The following is a 21735-nucleotide window of genomic DNA, read 5'->3' as shown; positions in this document are numbered from 1 at the left end:
AAAGGTTGAACAAGTTAGGTCTCTATTCATTGGAGCGTAGAAGGTTGAGGGGGGATTTGATCGAGGTATTTAAAATTTTGAGAGGGATAGATAGAGTTGACATGAATAGGCTGTTTCCATTGAGAGTAGGGGAGATTCAAACGAGAGGACATGATTTGAGAGTTAGGGGGCAGAAGTTTAAGGGAAACACGAGGGGGTATTTCTTTACTCAGAGAGTGATAGCTGTGTGGAATGAGCTTCCTGTAGAAGTAGTAGAGGCCAGTTCAGTTGTGTCATTTAAGGTAAAATTGGATAGGTATATGGACAGGAAAGGAGTGGAGGGTTATGGGCTGAGTGCGGGTAGGTGGGACTAGGTGAGATTAAGAGTTCGGCACAGACTAGGAGAGCCAAGATGGCCTGTTTCTGTGCTGTGATTGTTATATGTTATATGCTTTCAGGCAGAGTTCACTGGCCCCCTCCACAGTTTGGGTGAAACAAAGCCCTTAAATAGCCTCAAAAATCTTGCAGCAATGATCTCAAACCTATGCCTACCAGTTCTTGTCCTTTTTGTCAGTGGAAATAAGCTTTGCTGTTCAGTCATTTAATTTTATACACATTAACCAAATTTTTCTTCAGTTTTGTTTGTTCCAAAAAATACAACATAGTCCATAGAATCTCTCTAATTCAATCTCCAGCCCAGGCAATAGCCTAAATAATTTCCTCTGCATATACTCTCTCATGTTATTAATTCCTACTGATAATATGGTGACCACATCAATGCTCTGCACTCCAGCCTGACCTGTGCCCGTAGCATTTCTACCAGATTTTCCTCCTCTGAACTTATTCTACTTAGGTTGTCACTGAATAAACTGACTGAATCATTAACTGACTACTGGTTCAAAGTTCTCAGTACTGGAGAATCACAAAGCCAGTTATAAGCTATCTCGGAGTTAATGATGAGGAGAACCAAAGTGCTCAGGTCATCATTGAAAGTTCACATATTCAGATGTTCTCCAGAAACATGACCCTGTAATTCATTCACAATTCAGTGCACTGCCATACAACACAGGAGTCATTGCTGAGTGAGTGTCACATGGTTGGAGAGGTGTTATCAAGGAAATGTTTACATAGTTGCTTGGGCACTACTGAGTGTTGTTGTTGTTGCTTGTCCTTCAGAGTCGAAGACGACCATGACTTCTGTCAGGTGGAGGGTTTGTGACTGTGGGTCCAGAGGTGACTGGTGAGGCCAATCCGGGCCCTGAAAGCTCGTGTACGAGCGTATGCTGCATTTAACTATCAAACGAACAGTGTCTCATGGTTGCAGATGTGGTTCTGGCAAAAAATTGTACTGAAATATCAATACAAGAAAGAACTCATATAGGCGGATATTGCAAGCAGAGTCATACATCATGGAAACAGACACTTTAGCCACCATGTTTGCAGCAACCATCAGGCATCCATTTACCTAAATCCATCCCATTTTATTCTCCATCTCATCAGTTCCCCCAAATTCATCCACAAACCATCGGTAATTGCTCATACATACACCACAATCCTACCAATCCGCTCAACTTTGGGAAATGAGATATACTGGAATTACAAGATGATTGGGGGGTGGGGAAGGGTGGATGTGATCATTTAAAACTGTGTTGCACGGACATGTCTTCTGTCAGAGAATCTCTGGAATTCTTGTGTCCAGAGAGTTGTAGAGACTAGCTCATAGGAGCTGTTCAGGGAAGAGGTCAATAAACGTTTGGAAGAATGGGGAATTGACAGATCTAGTACAAAAGAGGAGTTGAGGACTGGGGCAGATCACCTGCTCCTCCTTTCATATTTGTACACTGGACCAAATCCATACAGTTACAGAAAACAATGTGCAAACTCCATGTAAACAGGAGTGCAAATCAGGTTTTAATCCTCGTTGCTATTATAATGCTCTGTATCATCTAAAAAGGTGAATTCAAATTGTGTTAGGATTGTTGTAGAAATAATATCGGGCAGTGCAGAGTTTTATTGTACTGTGGGTGCTGAAAAAGACCCTGAAACATCCAGCAGGTCAGATAGTATAATGTATGTTGAAAGACAGATAGTATTATAATCAGAGGGAGATTCAGCATGAAACCAGACTCTTCAACTGACTGAGTTCTCTCCAACCATCGACCACCCATTTACACTGATCCTGCATTTATCTCTTTTTTTCATTCATTCTGACATTTCCCCTCCCTTTCCAGTCTTAATGAAGGGTCACAGTCCGAAATATTGACTCTATTCCTTTCCATAGATATTTCCTGACCTGCTGAGTTCCTCCAGCATTTTGTATGTGTTTTTCTGGATTTCCAGCATTTGCAGAATTCTTTTCTTACTTTATTGTCCTAGCATTCTCATTAACACCCCTGGATTCCATCATTAACCAGCTTACAGTGGCCAATAAATCTAGCGATTTTCACATTGTTTGGTGTAGAAGGAAACTGGAACACCTGGGAGAAACCAATGCAGTCACAGTGAGAATGTGTAACTCTACACTAACAGCTCCCAAGGTCAGGATTAATCCCAGGTATATCAAGCAGTAGTAAATCAAGGCAACTGGACTTGCTGTGTTGTCTAGAAGATGTTCCACCACTCATCCAAGAGATGTTCCACCACTTAAGTTCTCATCCATCGTAAACACAAAGTACACTGCTGATGCTGGTTTCAAAGCAACACGTACAACAAGCTGGAGGAACTCAGCAGGTCGGGCAGCATCTGTGGAAACGAGCAATCAATGTTTCGGGCTGTGACCTTTTGTCCTGAGCTCCAGTTTGTTGTATGTGATCCATGGTGGGTAGTTTTCCGGCTTATAAACTCTGTGAGTTGTTTAAAACTATAGTAATCATATGAGGGCCATTAAGAATCATAGAGGTAATGAGAGGGTCATTTGCCTTATCTTTGCATGAATGGAGGTGTGAATTGTTGTGGAGACATCAGGTATATGCATGGTAAGTAGCTGCTAAGTGGTGTCGTACCCCCACCCCCTCTGTTCAGGGATGTGTTTTCCAGTTTAACAAAGATAGCTTCTTTAACCCCTCTTTCAAACCACCTATCCTCCCTGTCCAAAATGTACACATTGTTATCATCAAAGGAGTACCCCTTTTCCTTTAGGTGTAGATACACAGCTGGATCTTGACCTGAGGTGTTAGCTCTCTTATGTTGGGCCATCCATTTGTGAAGTAGTTGTTTTGGCTCGCCAATATACAGACCTGTGCAGTTCTCATTGCATTGGATAGCATATAGAATATTGCTCTGTTTACACCTCCGTTCATGTAAAGATAAGGCTAATGACCCTCTCATTACATCTATGACTCTTAACAACCCTCATGTGATTGTGATACCTTTAAACAACTTACAGAGTTTATAAACCAGAAAACTACCCACCATGGATCAGAACTGAAGAAGCCTCTCGGATGGGTGGCGAAACGTCTTCTAGATAACACAGCAAGTCCAGTTACCTTGATTTACCTCAGCTTGATATATGGTGACCTGGATAACAGAGAACCTTCATAGACAATAATCCCAGGCTTCTGGCCTTACAGTGAAGCAGCTCAACTGGTTACATCGCTGTGCTAAAGTGCAACACAGCACAGAGTGATCCTGTTGACAGTAAATTGGCCTGAGTGGTTCAGCTTGTTCTCACATAAGTAACAACAGCTTCCCCATTGCCAGCTCACCTGCTGCTTCCTGCGTGCTTCTTCCTGTTCCATTCTCTCTCGTGCCTGTCTCCGAACACGCTCCTCCTCTGCTCTCTTTTTGTTGTCCTCATCACTGGCTTTAGCCATATTTTCAAACCTTGACTTCAAGCTCCTTGCACTGCTGCCAGCTACAAAAAGAGAAAAGGAGTGAGACAGAACGAAGGGAACGGGAGTGAAAGAGAGGGAAAGAAAGAGTGAAGCAGAGAGAAGGGAGAGAGGTAGCAAGGCAATAAGTGAGGAAGATAGTAGTAGAAAAGAGAGAAAAGAAGGTTGTAAGGATTGCAGCAGGAATGAGACAGCATGAGGGAAAGGGGGATATGAACATAGCAAACTAGAGAGAGGAGAGGAAAAAATGAGATAGGGACAGTGGGATAGGAAGCAAGACAACAATGGGGAAAAGAAGGAGAAAAGAGAGAGGAGTTTAAAAAGAGGGAAACAAAGGTTGAGTGAATACGGAATAGAATTGGAGACAGAAGGAAAAAATGAGAAAAATGGGAAGAGGAAAACAAGAAAATGCAGAGAGAATTTTAGTGAAATGTAAAATTAGGCAAAGTAAAGGAAAGATTTTTTTTAATTGAGAGAAATGAATAAATGGATATAGCGGAAGGAAGAAAGAAGCCAATGAAGATCTCCAAGAGAAGATAAACAAGGAAACTTTGGCTCAAGAAACTCTGGTCAGACTATGATAATGAGGTAGTGAGGCATGAGATGAGCAAATTGTTTAACTATTATACCCATCATGTATTATAACTTTACAAATGTTAGCGGGCATGGAGCAAAGTGAAGGTTAAAGCCATTCACCACAGCTTATCCAATGAATATTGATCTTCTGCTGCAAGGGCAGGGCTGTAAATCTTGTTCATCTATCACCATCAGGGCTGTTACAAATACCCTAGACTTCTGGGCAGTGTTGTGACTGATGGGATAAAGGTATGACAATGTTCACCACCCCACAGATGGAATTTAAGAAGATGGTCCTCAGGTCTGGGATGTGACTGGAGATCCATGGTTAGGTGACTAGTGATACCAGTGTGGGATTGGGAACGGTGTCTCTAGAGTGAGCTTGTAATCAATGATTCCTGGATGAGGATGATAAATGTGGCCTCAGGGTTGGGCTGTGACCAATGACCTTCAGGCTGGGGTTCTGCAGCTAACTAAGAACAGTTTTACTCTTAGTTTATCATAATTGTCCACTATTTCCTGTTGTTATTGGCAAAAGTAGGAGGAACCTGAGCCATGCATATACCCAAGGTGCTTGAATTGACTTGCAGTTTTTGAAGTTTGATTCTGGACTGAGGCTAACTTCACAAAGCCACTCACCGGCTTCCACTGGCATTGTCTTTTGGTAGGACGACGTCGGACTCTCCATTTCCGTGAAGGTGGCTGCACTCTACAATGTGAATTGATAAAATGATCATCCTTTGATTTGGTGCAGGGAAAGAGCATGCAGGCAAGCCCAAGATGCATAAAATTGTGGTTCCCGGGGATATAGACATATCTCAACCCCAGCCACCATAACATGACTGCCAGGCAGAGAGGGGTTATCCCCCATCTGAACAGCTCAATCTATGGAGGAAATGGATTGCCATATACAGAGAGGAAAACCATAAAGCCATACGGCATAGGAGCAGAATTAGGCCATTCAGCCAATCGAGTCTACTCCGCCATTTCATCATTGCTGATTTATTATCCCTCTCAATCCCACTTTCCTGCCTTTCCCCTGTAGCCTTTGAAACCCTGACTGATCAAGGACTTGCTTTAAATATATCCAATGACTTGGCCTCCAACTGTCTGTCTGAAAGCCTGTCCCTGCAATCTGCTTAGTCAATTGAAAGATAATAAGTGTTGAAATCTTCTGTAATAGCAATGAATGGTAGAATGACTTTTCAATGAACTCTGAAGGCCAAAGTTCATGCTCCGCTCCACTCCACTCTTAAGAGTTTCAGTTCGTGGCAACCGGTTGGACAGATTATTAGGTTGAACACTACTCAAACTCTCCGACATAAGAAGCCCTTGTCCATCAGAATGCCAATTCTAAGGTGCCCCTCCTCTCCCCTGTCTCCCCTCCCCATATCCCCAGTATAATTTAACTATCTATGGGAAGGCTGAAAAGGGCAGGCCAATCAATTGCTTGAGCCAGTTCACCATTTAAGGACATTGTGATAGATTACTACCTCAATTCCATTTCCATGTCACTGTAAATTTCTGTAGGTAACAGATTTGAATCCCAATACTTTCTGTGTAGTTAGTATTGATTTTTCTCCTGAGATCTAAGATCTAACCTTGAAACTGTGCCCCAGCTTTTTATATTCCTTTGCCTGAGGAAGTCATTTTTTTCTGGATCTTTCGAATTAAATTCTTTATATTTCATTTTGAACAACTCACTTTGATCTCCCCACCTCCTTAGTTTGTGGAAATAGAAAACAAACAAACTGTTTGCGACATTCCCCTGGAGCAGCTGTGTATGATCTTCTACAGGAGAGTGAGGAGATCATCAATCAGAGTTACAGAGAAGTAGTCACCCCTAAGCTGCAGGAGGTGGGTAGCTGGGTGACTGTCAGCAGGAGGAACAGGAAGCTGTTGTGTGGAATAACCTCCAGGAGAATGCCACAGACACCAGGTTACTGGCACTGAGCTTGGGTCCATGGTGCAGACGGAAGAGGGAGAAGAGAGGAGCAGTAGTGATAGGAGACTCAATAGTCAGAGGAACAGACAGGAATGTGAATGTGAACGGGGCACCCGAATGGTATGTTGCCTCCCAGGGACATTTTGGATTGAGTGTGTTCACAGCATTTTGGAGGAGGAGGGAGAACATTTGGCTGATGTCTTGGAGATATTGGTACCAATACAGAGAAAGGAAAAGCAAAGAAGTCCTGAAGAGAGAATATAGAAAGCTAGGCAGAAAACGGAAAATTAAGACCTCCAGGGGAGTAATTTCTGGATTGCTGCCTGTGCCATGCGCCATGCATCAGTGAGAGCAGAAACAGGATAATTTAGCAGATAAATGCATGGCTAAGAAGCTGGTGCTGGGGACAAGACTTCTGGTTCTTGAATCAGTGGGATCTCTTCTGAGGAATGTATGACCTGTACAAAAGGGACAGGTTACACCTGAACCCAAGGGGGATCAATATTCTCGCAGGCAGGTTTGTTAGAGATGTTGAGGAGGGTTTAAACTAATTTGGCAGGGGGTAGGAACCAGAGTGAAGGGACTTAGGCTAGGGTAGATGGTAAAAAAGCAAAGGTTGCATGTAGTCAGACTATCAAGAAGGGCAGGCAGATGATAGGACAAAATTGCAGCTAGCAGGGTGAAATTCAGTGCGTTACAGATGCAGAATCAAAAAGTACAGCAAAAACCGTACTCAAAGTGTTATATCTCAGTGCATGGAGTACAAGAAAGAAGGTGGATGATCTAGTTGTACTTCTACAGATTGTTGTGGCCATCAATAAATGTTGGCTGAAGGATGGTTGCAGTTGGGACCTGAATGTCCAAGAAGGCAGAGCTTAGGATGGTCAATGGTGCCTAAAGGCGACTCCTTTGCTTGCATCTTTGGAAACAGCTCTACTTCCATCTTTAATATCTCTATTTTTCCCTTTCAGGGCTCTTTTGATGACCCTGACCTGGAGTTACACACTGACTATGGTTCTTTGTGGGAATGTGACCCACTCTCAGGGTTCCATAACCAGCCATTGTTCGGCACACCAAAGGCTCGACCAGAGAGAGACCAGCTCGAATTCGGATGCCTAGGAACTCGGGACTCTGGAGACAGGCGGATTGAGGGTCACTGTCATGACAGGAGGCTCATGTGTCATGGGAGGGTCGGGATATCTGCTGTGTGCCTGGAGACCTGGGATCTTTGCGACCTCAGGTACAGAGCTGAAAAAAAAATGACGTAGCAGACTTTAAACATTGTAAACCAGCGAGTTATTTGTTATGCCTCCTATCTCGTTGGGAAAACGGAGATACCTCTTTCTCCCTCATTAGGGGGAGAGAGAGCCTGTGGTATGTCGAATACCGGGTGAAATGTGAAGTCTTCAGGGTAACTGCAAGTTTGTATCTTTGCTATTGCTTTGCTCACGCTTGAGTGCTTGGTGACGGTGCCAATGCCTCATTTTGCCAGTGGGGGAAGGGGGGATTGTTGCTTGCTGCCGCTTACATGCGGGAGGGAGGAGCTGGGGGGTGCTTTGGGGTTCTAACATTTAACTGTCGTTCTTTCTTTGGGGCACTCCTCTGTTTTCATGGATAGTTGTGAAGAAAAAGCATTTCAGGATGTATATTGTATACATTTCTCTGACATTGAATTGTACCTTTGAACCTTTGTGTCGAAGGGATAGGAAGGTAGGCAAATGGGGTGGCAAGGCTTTGCTGGTAAAGAATGGTATCAAATCTTTAGAAGGATGTGACATAGGGTCAGAAGATGTTGAATCCTTGTGGGTTGAGTTAAAAAACTGTAAGAGTGAAAGGACCTTGATGGCAGTTAGATACAGGCCTCCAAACAGTAGCTGGGATATGAACTACAGATTACAACAGGAAATAGAAAAGGTGAGTCATGGCAGATTTTAACATGCAGATTGATTGGGAAAATCAGGATAGTAACAGATCTCAAGAGAGTGAATTTGTTGAATGCCAACAAGATGGCTTTTTAGAGCAGTTTGTCATTGAGCCTACTAAAGGACCAGCTATAGTGGATTGGGTGTTGTGTAATGAACTCAAGGCAATTAGGGAGTTTAACATAAAAGAACCCTTAGGCAATGATCACAGTATGATTGAGTTCTACTTGAAATTTGAGAGGGAGAAAGTAAAGTCTGATGTAGTAGTACCAGTGGAGTAAAGGAAATTACAGTGGTATGAGAGAGGAGTTGACCAAAGTAAATTGGAAGCAGATGCTGGCGGGGATGACAGCAGAGCAGCGATATCTTGAGATTCTGTGAAAAATTAGTAAGGTGCAGGATAGATGTATTCCAAAATTGAAGAAATACTCAAATAGCAAAATAGAACAACTGTAGCTGACAAGGGAAGTCAAAGCTAATGTAAAAGCAAAAAGAGAGGGCATACATCAAAGCAAAAATTAGCAGGAAGATCAAGGGTTGGGAAGTTTTTAAAAACCTACAGAAAACAACTAAAAGAATCACTAGGAGGAAAAAGATGAAATATTAAAGCAAGCTAGCAAACGATATCAAGGTGGATAGAAAAATGTTTTTCATGTATATAAAAAATAAAAGAGAACTGAAAATGTATATAGGACCACTAGAAAATGAGGTGGGAAAAGTAATAACAGGAGACAAGGAGATGGCAGATGAACTAAGTGAGTATTTTGCATCAGTCTTCACCGTGAAAGACACTTGCAGTGTGCCAAGTATTGAAGGGTGTGAGGGAAGAGAAGTGAATGCAGTTGCTATTACAAGGAAGAAAGTGGTCAAAAAACTGAAAGACCTAAAAGTACATGTTACCCAGACCAGATGAACCCTGGGGTTCTGACAGAGGTAGTGGTAGAGACTGTGGAGGCATTTGTAATGATCCTTCAAGAATCATTGGATTTTGGCATGGTTCTGGAGGACTGGAAAATTGCAAATGCTACTCCACTCTTTAAGAAAGGAGGAAAGCAGCAGAAATCTATATTATAGTCCAGTTAGCTTGACCTCACTGGTTGGGACAATGTTGGATTCAATTGTTCAGGATGAGGTTCTGGAGTACTTGGTGACACAGGACAAGATAGGACTAAGTCAGCATTGTTTTTTGAAGGGAAAATCTTGCCTAGTGAACGTGTTGGAATTCTTTGAGGAGGTTACACATAGGATAGATAAAGGGAATGCAGTGGACGTTGGATATTTGGACTTTCAGAAGGCCTTTGACCAGGTGCCACAAAACTTGTTGGTTCACGATTGTTTTATTAAGCATTAATTAAGCACACTGGGACGTAAGGATAAAGTTCACAGTGCTAGGAAGGAGAGGAAATATTGCACAAATCTGCCACTGTTCTCTGCCTTGCTACAGAGTTGAAATCCGTCATAGAGTTTAAAGACTTACCTTGTCCATCCGGTCCTGCTGCACCCCATATCGCCCTCCAAAGCCCTTTGCATAATCTGTAAAAGGAAGGTGGATAGAAGGCAGATGAAGAATAGTGTTACATTGCCATGTATACTCCTTTGATCAGGAGCAAGAAAAAACAAATTAGTTAGCAGAATGGCTTCATCACTTAAACAGCACCAAGCTGAATTTTTGCAAACACTTCCATTTTCCTCCCCTAGATACAGTTCTACTATCATTATTAATACTCTAATATCTAATGCAAGTAGTAGTAAGTTTCTTGACTGTCATGATGAAATGTATCCAAACTGGATTCAGTTTCTCTCTGGTACATGCTAGTCACCACGAGCAAAATCTTCTGACAAAGAACCAGATAATTTAACCAAAGTGACTTCATCAGGCAACAAAAAGTAAGTACAGGAAAATTTAAAGCCAAGTAGGCCATTCAGCCCCTCAGGCTTGTTCAACCAAAAGGTATATTAAATTCTGATGAGCTACTGTGTGTTTATTCTGCAGTGTATCATGATTAGCAACTCTCTCTGTAAGGACATTCATGCTCAATCATATTCCACTCAATCTCACTATACAATCCATTAACTGAATCTATTCACAATGAAGTAGATAATGTCAAAAGACCAGTGGACACAGTCTTAGAATTCTTGTAAGAAGCCACAGTCTTAGAATTCTTGTAAAATGCCAGAGTGTTAGAATTAGAGGGTTCCCATTTAAAACAGAGATGAGGAGAATTTTTTTTTTAGCAAGAGGGTCGTGGATTTATGGAATTCGTTGCCACATGCAGCTGTGGAGGCCTGATCATTGAGGGTGTTTAAGGAGGAGATTGATAGGTATCTAATTAGTCAGGGTATCAAGGGATATGGGGAAAAAGCCAGAAATTGGTACTAGATGGAGAATAGTTTAGCTCATGGTGGAGTGGCGGAGCAGACTCAATGGGCTGAATGGCCTACTTCTGCTCCTTTGTCTTGTGATCTTGTGACAAAAAGTGAACCACTATACAAAAGTGAAAATACTAACAATAGGAAACCACAGTCAAGTCACTGTAATGTTCTGATATGAACAATATGGGAGCTTTTGATGAAGACGTCACATACTTAGATTTTTGTAGATTGGGTGACTGGGAGTGGGCCAGTTGTGTGAGGAGGTGCAGGGTGGTGAAACAGTACACTGGGGGTGGGGGGGAACTCAGGCAGAAATTAAAGGGAGACGGCAAGTGAGTATAGGGAGAAGTTAGGGTGGAGCACAAGCTGACATTGGGTGGGTGGACTGATCCTGGAAAAACGCCTGTTGGTTGGTATCAGGGGATGTATGGGAGGATTGAGGAGGAATAGGAAGGGGAGGGGAGAGGGGTGTCTTTAGATGTTGTGATACTATTTCATAGGACAAATAGAAATATCATAAACACCACAGAAAATTAAAAAATAGGCTGATAGAAAAGTAAAGGGATCTCATTTATTCATTCATTTGGTGCCATGTTGTATTATATGATGATCCTGGTCTTCCTATGACCATGATTGTTCTAGGCAAATTTTTCTGCAGAAGTGGTTGCCATCACCTTCTTCTGGGCAGTGTCTTTACAAGACAAGTGACCCTAACCATTATCAATATTTTTCAGAGATTGTCTGCCTGGCGTCAGTGGTCATATAACCAGTTCTTGGGATACGCATGGACTGCTCATACAACCATCCACCACCTGCTTCCATGGCTTCACATGACTCTGATCAGGGAGCTAAGCAGGTGCTACACCTTGCCCAAGGGTGACCTGCAGGCTAGCGGAGGGAAGGAGCACCTTACACCTCCTTTGGTAGAGATGTATCTTCACCCCACCAACCAAAAAGGGATTTAAAAGATCAAATAAATAATTAAACATGGGATTATGTTAGCATAACAATTAGAAATATTAGAAATATTAAAAAACTGGGAGTGTGCCGGATATTGTGAAGAAGAACGGGGTGATGAAACAGGGCTCCAGGGAGGATGGGAGCTCAGGCGAAACTTAAAGTGAGAAGGCAGGGTGAGTGTGGGCATGAAAGGGATAAGTTAAGGTGGAACAAAAAGGAGCCTGAAAGAGTTTGGACATAAACCTGAACAAGTGAAGGCAGGATGGTGAACAGGCAGACATGAAAGCAGAGAAATAAGGAAAGGACAGAGTGGATGTAGACCTGAACAGGCAACTGCACGCTGGTGCATGAGCAGAAGTGACAAGGAAAAGATAGGGTGGATGTAGACATGAAAGGATAATAACCTAGCTGAAAGAGACAAAGTGAAGAGGCAACAAACCAGGAAAGGTGTAGGAGAACTTATGACTGGGACTGGGCCGGATAATGTGAGAAGGAGCAAAGCAATGTGTCCGTGCTCCGGGGAGCAAGGAGCAGGGAGTATGAACCAGCTGACATTGAAGGGTGAGCAAAATAACAGTGACCTCCAAGGGTACAGGAGGAACAGGCAGCTGGGAGAAGCTAAGAGAGAGTGGGATGATCTTGGGAGGTTCTGACAAACTGGGCCCAGACATCACTGCTTGGGTCTCAGGCAGACCTGAAAGGGATAAGGCATGATAGGGTGCAAATGGACCTGTTAGGAACTGACTGTGGGTCTTGTTGTACACCTAATATTTCAGTAACATTTGTGTAATATTGTAAATATATTGCTTGATTAAGCACTCTTTGCTTGCTTAAATAATCCTTTAGGGGTTATAGGTAAATGTACCTGAATGACCTCACTATGTTTTGGAGTTACAAAACATAACAGATCTTAAAGGAAGAAGGTGGATAAATGAAGAACCAAATGAAGAAGGCAGTGTGGAGCATAAACAGCATGAAAATGAGAAGGCAGGGACTGTAGAACTGAAAGGATGATGACCTAGTGAACCATGTAGACTGAAAAGAGGGACAGTGCGAAGGAGCAAGAAACCAAGAAAAGTGCCAAAGGAAGTAGCTGCAGTGAGAGCATGTGATTGGATGTGCATTGGACAATGTGAGGATGGTGCGGACACAACAATGTGAAGCACAGAACGTTGCAGGTAAGTGTGGAGGTGTGTGCAGCACAGACATGGTGATCCAAAGGGCCTGTTTCCTACTGTGTCTAACACAGGAGAAGACATAAGCAAGATTTAAAAAGGCAGAGCAATTGATAAATACTGAACAGAAAACAGAAAACCTAATGGAGTCTTGAAAAAGAGTTTTAATGTTGGCTTATGTTGAACATAGTAGCTGTGAAAAAGATAAAAACAACTCAAACTTGAGATCTTTTAGGAGAGATACCCTCTCAGTTTCCTTTAGCTTTGACTTAGGGATACCTGTTCCTCTGGGTGGATTGGGAGGACAAGAAAAATGCATCTACAATAAGTGAACAACTTAATCATGGAGAAATGGCTCGTGTCTGTGAATAGTTGAGAGTGAGGAGATAGTGGGAACATGCCCACCTGGATGAAAACCTTTCCAGTACACCAATTTCTCCCCACTTTCTAGTAATGTCTATTCTGAAAGTGAGTCTGCATTTCATTCACTTGGCCCTCACCTGTCTGGGACTCGTGCAGTTTCACTTCCTCCTTGTGGTCCCATCCATGGGCGGCCTGATCCTGATGACCCTTCTGGACTCCAAATTTTCCTCCAAATCCTTTTGCATAATCTGCAAAGCAATTGCATTGATCCTATGATTTTACTGCAGAGGACCACAGATGGAATTGAGTCAAGAGAGTGAACACTCAGAAATTTCGCCTTCCCTGCAGTCCTGGGCATGTTTTTTTCTTTTTGCAGGTATCCACAACACCTTCAGGAGAAATGTAGGTGTAAAATGTCCACAGGGTAATGGACATAAAGAAAAGAATATCTTTGTGTGGTTAGGGGTAGAGGGATTGTAAGGAACTGTCTCGTGTATGAAGATGAGAAAAATGAGTGACGAGACACTGTCCAGTAAAAGCGCATGAAGGACAGTTTGGGTGGGGAGTTAGGATTGCAAGATGCCATCCATCCTGAGTGGGATAGAGGCAGAAGGATTACAAGATATCATCCTTTATGGGTGAAGTGGTATGTGGTTGAGATATGTAGGATAATAAGATACCATGATGTTTGAGATTGGGACGAGGAGTGGGATTACAAATTATTATCCTGAGTGAATGGGATGGAGGGGAAGAGGAGTGGAGTTACAAGATGCCGTACTGTATGAGAGGTGGAGAAGAAGTAAGTTTGCAAAGCGTTACCTTGTGTGAAATTGACTGCCTTGTCACATGGGAAGAGATGTGTTTAATGAACATACCTTTCTGTGACTCGTGTTTCTCAGTCACACCTTTGTAGTCGTATCCCACAGCCGATTTATCCACCTTCTCCTTTTCTACTCCATATTTGCCACCAAATCCTTTGGCATAATCTAAGGGAGAAAAAGATTGTCACACAATTTCCACCCTGGGTAAATATCAGCAATGTTACATGTCCTGGTAAATAGAAAGTATCACACATCCAGTGAGTAAATACTGAGTTTTACAGCTCTTTCCCCACCCTGATAAATAAAATAAAAACAATCCCCAGATGAATAAAGAAAGGACAAGGTCCTGGGGAATCTGAGTGAGTCTCACCCCAAATGCCCTCCAGATAAATACATATAGCTTCATTTCAGCCTATTTTCTAAGGTGTTTATGATATTTCTGTACTTCCTACCAAAGACTATCTGAACATCTAGAGACATCCCCTTCCCTCCTGCCCTCCCCCTCCCCACCACCAGTATAACACCAGACCCCAGCTATCAGTTTTTCCAGATGAGTAAGAGAGAGCTGTGCCAAGGGAAACACTGAGAATATCTTACACAATAAGCTGCTGGAACTCACATCCCAGATTTTTCTCTATTACCTTGTTAGTTATTCCTGTCCATGTCTCTTGATAATTTACTTTTGGGAACAGATTCTACAGCTTTCTAGTAACTCATTTAAATCTAAAAAAAATTTGGTATGAAAACTTTCCTCATCATTCCTCCTCTACTTATTTTGCTGATGTTTCCATGTTTGTCCCTTTTGTGCCTAAACTTCCATAACCCAGAAGTAACAGTTGCCCCATAATTTAGAGTATCTTTTCTAAGGCTCCTCTAACCTATTCCAGTTTCCCCAGAAGATCTGTCATTTTTGGTATCATTCTGATAATCTCTTTTTGTATTAATGTCTAGACATTGTTATCCTTCTTAAATTATTCATAATACTCCAGCGCAGACTTGAATGGAGATTAATAAGGGGTTTAGTCTTACTTTCTAATTGTTATATCAATGTCCCTGTTTATAAAGCCAAGTATCTCACACACTTGGCACTGAACTATCAAAGAATTATAAAAATATGCCCATATCCTCATCCCTCAAAACAAATTTATTGTCACTACAAACTTCTCACAAAGGGTAACATTGTACATTGCACTAAGTACCATTGCTGCATTAGTCATAACTCTCAAAAGGCTCTTTTGATCCATAAACCTTTGGAGTAAAAAGTTGCCAATATCAATCCAAATATATAATTATATAATTAAGGGTAAGAAAGACAAATGAAGAAATAAATGTCTATTGCAAGTGATGTCATTTGGGAGGAAGCCATGACATACTTATTAAGGATAAAGTAAGCACTGGAACATATTGGTACTGATCTAGAGTAATTATATGGGCTTAGAAAGAGTAAACTTTGTTAAATCTCTTAGAGGAACTATCTAATGTGCTGAAAGAGGAGTAGCTTTGTGAAAGAATCTTCATCCTGAAATGTTTTCCACATATACTGGCTGAAATGAAAAACGATGTTTATCGTTTGGAGAAGGGAGTCAGAGGATCAGAACGGGAGTGCAGCGGGAGCCATCTTGAATTTTTCTTATTCTCATCAGAGTTAAGAGAGGCGGGACTGCGCAGGCATGTGACAGCGGGCAGTGAAGCGGGGAAGATTTAAAAAGGGCAGAAATCCTGAATCGGTTTTCGTTTGGAGAAGGGGGTCGGAGGATCAGAACTGGAGTGCGGTGGGAGCCATCTTGAATTTTTCTTATTCTCATCGGAGTTAAGAGAGGCAGGACTGCTCAGGTGTGTGACGGCGGGCAGTGAAGCAGGGAAGATTTAAAAAGGACACAGCCTTATACAGTGGGCAGTGTCATTTGCAGGCAGTGGAGTGAGCTGGGAGCAAAGTGAAGGCTTAAGGGCTTGGGCTCAACGGGCTTAGGCGGAAGCAGGTGAGGCAAGGTAGGTTTAGGTTTCAGATTTTCCTGTCATTTGAGGAAAGGGGAAGTATGAGTGTGAGGGCAGCTTGTTGTTCTCGGTGTCGGATGTGGGAGGTCCTGGAGTCTCCTAGCCTCCCGGAAGTTCACATCTGCGTCAGGTGCGCCGAGCTGTAGCTCCTAAGGGACTGTGTTAGAGAACTGGAACTGCAGCTCGATGACATTCATCTGGTCAGGGAGAGTGAGGAGTTGATAGAGAGGAGTTACAGGCAGGTGGTCACACCGGAACCACGGGGGATAGACAGGTGGGTCACGGTTAGGAGGGGGAAGGGGAAGAGTCAGGTACTAGAGAGTACCCCTTAACAATAAGTACTCTTGTTTGAGTACTGTTGGGGGGGGGGGCGGGGAGACAGCCTACCTGGGGAAGCAACAGTGGCCGTGCCTCCAGCACAGAGTCCGGTCCTGTAGCTCAGAAGGGTTGGGAAAGGAAGAGGAAGGCAGTAGTAATAGGGGACTCGATAGTTAGGGGGATAGTTAGGCGATTCTGTGGACACAGTCAGGAGACCCGGATGGTAGTTTTCCTCCCAGGTGCCAGGGTTCGGGATGTTTCTGATCGCATCCAAGATATCCTGAAGTGGGAGGGTGAGGAGCCAGAGGTCGTGGTACCAATGACATAGGTAGGAAAAGGGAAGAGGTCCTGAAAGGAGAATATAGGGAGTTAGGAAGGCAGTTGAGAAGAAGGACCACAAAGGTAGTAATCTCAGGATTACTGCCTGTGCCACGTGACAGTGAGAATAGGAAAGGAGTAAGGTACAGGATAAATGCGTGGCTGAGGGATTGGAGCAGGGGGCAGGGATTCAAGTTTCTGGATCATTGGGACCTCTTTGGGGGCAGGTGTGACCTGTACAAAAAGGATGGGTTACACTTGAATCCTAGGGGGACCAATATCCTGGCGGGGAGATTTGCTAAAGCTACTGGGGAGACTTTAAGCTAGAATAGTTGGGGAGTGGGAATCAATTTGAAGAGACTAGAGGAGAGGAGGTTAGTTCACAAATAGAGAAAGCTAGTAGACAGTGTATGAGGGAGGATAGGCAGGTGATAGAGAAGGGGAGCGCTCAGACTGAAGATGTAGGGGAGAAGGAAGAAAAAGATAATAAAGTTGATCGCATTGTTAGGGATAACCAGAGAGGAAGAGGTGGAGAGTTTCTTAAATGCATCTATTTTAATGCTAGGAGCATTGTAAGAAAGGTGGATGAGCTTAGAGTATGGATTGATACATGGAAATATGATGTTGTAGCTATTAGTAAAACATGGATGCAGGAGGGGTGTGACTGGCAATTAAATATTCCTGGATTCCGTTGCTTCAGGTGTGATAGAAACGGAGGGGCTAGAGGAGGTGTTGCATTGCTTGTCCGAGAAAATATTACAGGATTTTGGCAGGATAGATTAGAGGGCTCATCTAGGGAGACTATTTGGGTGGAATTGAAGAATGGGAAAGGTGTAGTAACACTTACGGGGGGGTATTATAGACCACCTAATGGGGAGCAAGAATTGGAGGAGCAAATTTTTAAGGAAATATATAGATATTTGTAGTGAGCACAAGGTTGTAATTGTGGGAGATTTTAATTTTCCACACATAGACTGGGAAGCCCATTCTGTAAAAGGGCTGGATGGTTTGGAGTTTGTAAAATGTGTGCAGGATAGTTTTTTGCAGCAATACATAGAGGTACTGACTACAGAAGGGGCAGTGTTGGATCTCCTGTTATGGAATGTAAAAGGAATCTTAAGAAAGAGATTAGAAAAGCTAAAAGAAGATACGAGGTTGGTTTGGCAAATAAGGTGAAAGTAAATCCGAAAGGTTTCTACAGTTATATTAAAAGCAAGAGGATAGTGAGGGATAAAATTGGCCCCTTAGAGAATCAGAGTGGTCAGCTATGTGTGGAGCCGAGGGAGATGGGAGAGATCTTGAACGATTTCTTCTCTTCAGTATTCACTAAGGAGAAGGATATTGAATTGTGTAAGATGTGGGAAACAAGTAAGGAAGTCATGGAACAGATGACGATTAAAGAGGTGGAAGTACTGGCACTTTTAAGAAATTTAAAAGTGGATAAATCCTGACAGGATATTCCCCAGGACCTTGAGGGAAGTTTGTGTAGAAATAGCAGGAGCTCTGACGGAGATCTTTAAGATGTCATTAGAAACTGGGATTGTGCCGGAGGATTGGCGTATTGCTCATGTGGTTCCATTGTTTAAAAAGGGTTCTAGAAGTAAGCCTAGCAATTATAGACCTGTCAGTTTGACATCAGTGGTGGGTAAATTAATGGAAAGTATTCTTAGAGATAGTATTAATAATTATCTGGATAGACAGGATCTGATTAGGAGTAGCCAGCATGGATTTGTGTGTGGAAGGTCATGTTTGACAAACCTTATTGAATTTTTTGAAGAAGTTACGAGGAATGTTGACGAAGGTAAGGCAGTGGATGTAGTCTATATGGACTTCAGCAAAGCCTTTGACAAAGTTCCACATGGAAGGTTAGTTAAGAAGGTTCAGTTGTTAGGTATTAATGCTGGAGTAATAAAATGGATTCAACAGTGGCTAGATGGGAGATGCCAGAGAGTAGTGGTGGATAATTGTTTATCGGGATGGAGGCCGGTGACTAGCGGGGTGCCTCAGAGATCTGTTTTGGGCCCAATGTTGTTTGTAATATACATAAATGATCTGGATGATGGGGTGGTAAATTGGATTAGTAAGTATGCCGATGATACTAAGGTAGGAGGTGTTGTGGATAATGAGGTGGGTTTTCAAAGCTTGCAGGGAGATTTATGCCAGTTAGAAGAATGGGCTGAACGTTGGCAGATGGAGTTTAATGCTGAGAAGTGTGAGGTTCTACATTTTGGCAGGAATAATCCAAATAGAACATACAGGGTAAATGGTAGGGCATTGATGAATGCAGTGGAACAGAGATATCTAGGAATAACAGTGCATAGTTCCCTGAAGGTGGAGTCTCATGTAGATAGGGTGGTGAAGAAGGCTTTTGGAACGCTGGCCTTTATAAATCAAAGCATTGAGTACAGAAGTTGGAATGTAATGTTAAAATTATACAAGGCATTGGTAAGGCCAAATTTAGAATATTGTGTGCAGTTCTGGTCACCGAATTATAGGAAAGATATCAATAAATTAGAGAGAGTGCAGAGACGATTTATTAGGATGTTACCTGGGTTTCAGCACTTCAGTTACAGAGAAAGGTTGAACAAGTTAGGTCTCTATTCATTGGAGCGTAGAAGGTTGAGGGGGGATTTGATCGAGGTATTTAAAATTTTGAGAGGGATAGATAGAGTTGACGTGAATAGGCTGTTTCCATTGAGAGTAGGGGAGATTCAAACGAGAGGACATGATTTGAGAGTTAGGGGGCAAAAGTTTAAGGGTAACACGAGGGGGTATTTCTTTACTCAGAGAGTGATAGCTGTGTGGAATGAGCGTCCTGTAGAAGTAGTAGAGGCCAGTTCAGTTGTGTCATTTAAGGTAAAATTGGATAGGTATAGGGACAGGAAAGGAGTGGACGGTTATGGGCTGAATGCGGGTAGGTGGGACTAGGTGAGATTAAGAGTTCGGCACGGACTATGAGGGCCGAGATGGCCTGTTTCCGTGCTGTGATTGTTATATGGTTATATGGAATGAGATAGGTCAGGTGACGGACATATGTGTTGGGGAACACTTTGGGTCCAGTGATCACAATACCATTAGTTTCAATATAATTATGGAGAAGGATAGGACTGGACCCAGGGTTGAGATTTTTGATAAGAGAAAGGTTAACTTTGAGGAGATGCGAAAGGATTTAGAAGGAGTGGATTGGGATGATTTGTTTTATGGGAAGGATGTAATAGATAAATGGAGGTCATTTAAAGGTGAAATTTTGAGGGTACAGAATCTTTATGTTCCTGTTAGGTTGAAAGGAAAGGTTAAAAGTTTGAGAGCACCATGGTTTTCAAGGGATATTGGAAACTTGGTTCAGAAAAAGAGGAAGATCAACAATAAATATAGGCAACATGGAGTAAATGAGGTGCTCCATGGAGTAAATGAATGTAAAAAGATTCTTAAGAAATAAATTAGAAAAGCTAAAAGAAGATACGAGGTTGCTTTGGCAAGTAAGGTGAAAATAAATCCAAAGGGTTTTTACAGTTATATTAATAGCAGAAGGATAGTGAGGGATAAAATTGGTCCCTTAGAGAATCAGAGTGGACAGCTATGTGTGGAGCCGAAAGAGATGGGGGAGATTTTGAACAATTTCTTTTCTGCGGTATTCACAAAGGAGGATATTGAATTGTGTAAGGTAAGGGAAACAAGCAGGGAAATTTTGAAAACTATGACAATTAAAGAGGAGGAAGTACTGTCGCTTTTAAGGAATATAAAAGTGGATAAATATCTAGGTCCTGACAAGATATTCCCTAGGATCTTGAGGGAAGTTGGTGTAGAAATAGCTGGGGCTCTGACAGAAGTATTTCAAATGTCATTAGAATAGGGGATGGTGCTGGAGGATTGGCGTATTGCTCATGTGGTTCCATTGTTTAAAAAGGGTTCTAAGAGTAAACCTAGCAATTATAGGCCTGTCAGTTTGACAACAGTGGTGGGTGAATTAATGGAGAGTATTCTTAGAGATGGTATATATAATTATCTGAATAGACAGGGTTTGATCAGGAATAGCATGGATTTGTGCGTGGAAGGTCATGTTTGACAAGGCTTATTGAATTTTTTGAAGAGGTTATGAGGAAAGTTGATGAGGGTAAAGCAGTGGATGTTGTCTATATGGACTTCAGTAAGGCCTTTGACAAGGTTCCGCATGGAAGGTTAGTTCGGAAGGTTTAATCGTTAGGTATTAAAATTGAAGTAGTAAAATGGATTCAACAGTGGCTGGATGGGAGATGCCAGGGAGTAGTGGTGAATAACTGTTTGTCAGGTTGGAGGCCGGTGACTTGTGGTGTGCCTCAGGGATCTGTACTGGGTCCAGTGTTGCTTGTCGTATACATTAATGATCTGGATGATGGGGTGGTAAATTAGTAAGTAGATTAGTAAGTATGTAGATGATACTAAGGTAGGAGGCGTTGTGGATAATGAAATAGGTTTTCAAAGCTTGCAGAGAGATTTAGGCCAGTTAGAAGAGTGGGCTGAACGATGACAGATGGAGTTTAATGCTGATAAGTGTGAGGTGCTACATTTAGGCAGGAATAGTCCAAATAGGACATACATGGTAAATGGTAGGGCATTGAAGAATGCAGTAGAACAGAGTGATCTAGGAATAGTTCCCTGAAGGTGGAATCTCATGTGGAGAGGGTGGTGAAGAAAGCTTTTGGTATGCTGGCCTTTATAAATCAGAGCATTGAGTATAGGAGTTGGGATGTAATGTTAAAATTGTACAAAGCATTGGTAAGGCTGAATTTGGAGTATTGTGTACAGTTCTGGTCACCGAATTATAGGAAAGATATCAACAAAATAGAGAGAGTACAGAGAAGATTTAATAGAATGTTACCTGGGTTTCAGCACCTAAGTTACAGGGAAAGGTTGAACAAGTTAGGTCTTTATTTGTTGGAGCATAGAAGGTTGAGGGGGGACTTGATAGAGGTATTTAAAATAATGAGGGTGATAGATCAAGTTGACATGGATAGGCTTTTTCCATTGAGAGTAGGGGAGATTCAAACAAGAGGACATGATTTGAGAGTTAGGGGGCAAAAGTTTAAGGGTAACACAAGGGGGAATTTCTTTACTCAGAGAATGGTAGCTGTGTAGAAATAGCTTCCAGTAGAAGAGGTAGAGGCAGGTTCGGTATTGTCA

At 42.4% G+C, this 21735-nt stretch overlaps 1 protein-coding gene across 7 annotated transcripts in view; it reads right to left on the bottom strand.

Moving 5' to 3' along the window:
* Positions 1–21735, bottom strand: part of LOC132403569 (src substrate cortactin-like) — a 109283-nt gene that overhangs the window by 16404 nt on the left and 71144 nt on the right. For all 7 annotated transcript variants that reach the window (XM_059986974.1, XM_059986970.1, XM_059986976.1 and 4 more), the window contains 5 exons: positions 13999–14109; positions 13261–13371; positions 9730–9785; positions 5025–5094; positions 3684–3832 (listed from right to left, as the gene is read on the bottom strand). In XM_059986974.1, the coding sequence (XP_059842957.1) occupies positions 3684–3832; positions 5025–5094; positions 9730–9785; positions 13261–13371; positions 13999–14109 (497 nt within the window). The remainder of the gene's footprint in view (positions 1–3683; positions 3833–5024; positions 5095–9729; positions 9786–13260; positions 13372–13998; positions 14110–21735) is intronic.

This window comes from Hypanus sabinus, chromosome 13 (genome assembly GCF_030144855.1).
Source record: "Hypanus sabinus isolate sHypSab1 chromosome 13, sHypSab1.hap1, whole genome shotgun sequence".
In the NCBI taxonomy this organism is placed as follows: domain Eukaryota; kingdom Metazoa; phylum Chordata; class Chondrichthyes; order Myliobatiformes; family Dasyatidae; genus Hypanus; species Hypanus sabinus.
The sequence above is the reverse complement of the archived record's forward strand: the minus strand, read 5'-3'. Positions and strand labels throughout refer to the sequence as shown.